Source organism: Poecilia latipinna, unplaced genomic scaffold (genome assembly GCF_001443285.1).
Source record: "Poecilia latipinna isolate Pla-1442-1.1 unplaced genomic scaffold, P_latipinna-1.0 Scaffold71, whole genome shotgun sequence".
Classification (NCBI taxonomy): domain Eukaryota; kingdom Metazoa; phylum Chordata; class Actinopteri; order Cyprinodontiformes; family Poeciliidae; genus Poecilia; species Poecilia latipinna.
In genome coordinates this window covers 365,103-368,758 of record NW_015112687.1, presented here as the reverse complement: position 1 = coordinate 368,758, position 3,656 = coordinate 365,103, and the positions used below count along the sequence as shown (strand labels likewise).

The following is a 3,656-nucleotide window of genomic DNA, read 5'->3' as shown; positions in this document are numbered from 1 at the left end:
ACATTTTTCTTTTCTCTTTCACTCCTTTCTTCCATTCGTTCTTCAATTCCCCTTCATGCAATCCTTTCTTCCCTCTTACATCCTTATGTCAATTTTTTTCCCTAAAATCTTTCATTCTTTTCTTCCATCCTTCCTAGTCAGTTATTTCCATGTTACATATTCAAAACACGGAAACGCTGAATTCTTGTATTTATGTTTAAATGTCCTCAACAGGACAGAGAACTCTAAAACATTTGATTAAACACTGCCACCTTGTGGCCATCATAGGAACACTCTCCGTCCACACATGAACCGGAAATGAATGCTCGTGTTTTTTCCTGCTCCGCACGTGTTCCACTGTGAGCCGACCAACATGGCTGCGTGCAGTGTGGAGGAGCTGTTGGCCAAAGCTGAACAGGAGGAGGCCGAGAAGCTGAAGAGCATCTCCGTCCAGAAGGAGCTGGACCTGGAGTTTGACGTCGGGAATCTCCTGGCTTGCGACAAAAACCGCATCGAGACCCGTGACTTAAGGGAGAAGAAGAGAAACGACTTCCTCCGAGCATTAGCTCGGGACAACACACAGCTTCTCATCAACGAGATATGGAAACTACCCACGGAGAGGGTCGAAGAGGTTATCGTGGCCAAACTACCGGAGCAGACCACCCGGCTGCCCAGAGAGAAGCCCCCGCCGAAGCCCAAACCCCCGACCAAGTGGGAGCAGTTCGCCAAGCTCAAAGGCATCCAGAAGAAGAAGAAGACTAATTTGGTTTGGGATGAAACAGCCAAGGAGTGGAGGAGGCGCTGGGGCTACAAGCGGGCCAACGATGACACCAAGGACTGGCTGATTGAGGTCCCGGAAACCGCGGACCCCAACGAGGACCAGTTCGCCAAACGGAACAAGGCCAAGAAGGAGCGGGTGGCCAAAAACGAGTTGAACCGCCTCAGGAACATCGCCAGAGCGCATAAAGTCAAAACCCCTGGAGAGGGACTGCTGCCTAAAGCCCAGCAGTCCAAAGACGAGCTGGCCAAAGCCGTGAGCGTGGCCAAGACCTCCACAGCGTCCGTGGGGAGGTTCCAGGACCGCCTGCCCAAAGAGAAACCCCCCAAGAACTCCGGCAAGAAGAGGAAGTTCGAGCCCCTGATCGGGGACTTCAACAGCGAGAAGCAGAAACAGCTGGAGCTGCTGAAGATCATGGGCAGCAAGACCCCCAAGCTGGACATCACCAAGGCGGTGAACACACAGATGAGGGAGGAGGACAGAGAGGAGGCTGCGGCTCGGCGGAGGAAGGGCGCCGGGGGGAAGGGGCGCAAGGGCAACACGGCTGGGAGAGGCAAAGGGAAGGGGCCGAAAGGAAAAGGAGGAAAAGCTGGAGGAGGAGGAGGGAAGAGAAGAGGAAAACCAGGGAAGCACTGAGGACTTTGATTCTCAGCTTCATCTGGAGTTATTCTGGACTTTTAAGCAGCAGAATGAACTGATTTACTGATATTGATGAATAAATCTGCAATCTGATCCAAGCATTCTTTTATGCTTGTTGACAAAACATGTAATCTGAATATGATTGTGAATGTAAACGTACTAACATATTGCAGATTCAATTCATATGGACTATTTGTTTTCTTCAGAATATGCTCAAACCACCACAGAGGCTTGATGTGAAAACTTTTGTAATATAATAATATTGCAGCTAAATAATTGGATTTATTCATTTCAGGTGTTTGGTTTATTTAGAGAAAGATAATTGTCCCATGTTGCAAAAGAGGAGGCTACTATCACAACTGAGTGTTGATTAAATGAACATTTGTAATATTGATCTGTGTCACTTTGAAAATACACTTTAAACTGCAGAACCAATCAGATTCAATACAGTTGAATTATTCAAGTTTCTATACTGTTACACACAGCCTTAGACCATGATGCCACCACTGATTAAATATTTATATTAATCTAAGCTAGTTGTGGTAATGCAAAAAAGAGAGAGAGAGAAATTGTAGTTTTTATGATTATTTCACGTACTGATGTAAATCAGTATATTGGATTTTGTAACGTGTCAATTTACATTTTTTTATGCATTCCTTTTTTGTTAAGATCAAGAGTTGAACAAACCAAAAGCATAGATTTTCTTCCTGCCTGACCTGTTCTCTTTTAATAATCTGTTCAGCTGAAGTAATCAGATTACTACTGCCTGTAGTCTGTCCCCGGTTTGTATGTAACAGACACTGAGGCAGTAATTAATTGGATTTGTGCTCTTTTTATTCGATAAATGAATTTATTAGCATCACAGCTACAAGGAAAAAAGCTGCATCTCCTATTATGACTATAAAGTTTTATTTGCAACTACACCGAGTCACACTTTTGCTTCAGGCAGATGTTTATTTTTAATTGAGCCTATTAAAATGATTCTTTTGATTCTGGTTCTGGTGAGAACACTGGGCCAAAGCTGCACATCAGAGGTAAATAATATTAGCTCATTTAAAATAAAGGTCTCAGCCATGTAAACTAACTAATGGAATAGGAAAGGTACTTTATTTCATTAAAATGGTAAATTTAAAAAAAAACTAGCATTTTGAAATAAACGAGTTAGAATAATTCTAAAATTTCTAATATTTAACATTTTCAACCACTGAGAATGAAGAATCGGTCTTTGGAGTGCCATCTAGTGGTGATCGGTGGCTCCTGCACTGATGACGCAGTAAACGTATCACGTCATAAATGTGACTGAACAGCATTTACTCAATAGGAAACATACATGTGGACTCATTTATATTTCTATTTCTAGAAAAACATTTACATAATTACATTTAACTTTAATAGATTAAAAACTAAAACAAAAGCACAACCTGTGCCCAGACAAAAATCCAAAACATCTCCCCTCCCCCTCCCTCTCAAACAATGTGGATTTTCCCAGTGAGGCTGATTGAAAACACCAGGTCCTTGTCAGCACTGCTCATGGGCGCGTTTCCATGGCAACACATGACCTGGTGACCTCGAGGAGAAGGAGAGAATGATTAGAACAAAACAAAAACAATACATCAACCACTTTAATTAGTTAGGATATAAAAAAGTAAATCCCTCACAGTAAGGAGAGAGAAATAATCTCACAGCCAGAGATTAAGATGTGTGTGTATACATGTGAGAGTAGCAATAACTCAACATACTTTTAGTCAAGTAAAAGTCAAAAATAGTGATTTATTACAACTATAATGATATGGACCCAGATAAAGTCCATAACTTAATAAAATTGAGAATCTGTGACAAAAATCTGAAAACGGATATTTTGCAGACACTCTCAATCCAATCTGACGGAGTTTAAGGCGTTTAGCAAAAAAAAAATAAATGAGTGAAAAATCCAGTTTCTAAATGTGAAAAGCTGATAGAGACTGACTCTAAAAGATTACAATTGCAGCCAAGTGTAATTTTACTTTAAATGCACGTCCTGCTTTGTAAAACGTTGAAACCTTTCTCTAATTTCCCCGACACTGCACATTTACACGCCACTCTCTGTCCGTGCATCGGATAAAATCTAATAAATCACAGGGGAGTTTGTGGTTGTAACGTGACACGAGCTCAGCTAACCACATTTGATGTAAAATTAACTGAGCTTCACAAAGTTTAAATGATTAAACCGCTTTCTTTTTCCTGGAAGTGATCATCGGGGAGAGTTTTCCTATGAAAGGCT

At 41.6% G+C, this 3,656-nt stretch overlaps 1 protein-coding gene across 1 annotated transcript; it reads left to right on the top strand.

Moving 5' to 3' along the window:
• The first annotated feature begins 288 nt into the window (after positions 1-288).
• Positions 289-1,832, top strand: rrs1 (ribosome biogenesis regulator 1 homolog). Its single transcript, XM_015015572.1, has one exon. It carries the CDS (start codon positions 302-304, stop codon positions 1,391-1,393), a length of 1,092 nt encoding a protein of 363 aa, XP_014871058.1. The 5' UTR covers positions 289-301; the 3' UTR covers positions 1,394-1,832.
• The last annotated feature ends 1,824 nt before the right edge of the window (positions 1,833-3,656 follow it).

What these genes read in the sequence shown, in the direction of transcription:
- rrs1 (XM_015015572.1), top strand. Translation starts at nt 302, where the DNA reads ATGCTCGTGTTTTTTCCTGCTCCGCACGTGTTCCACTGTGAGCCGACC.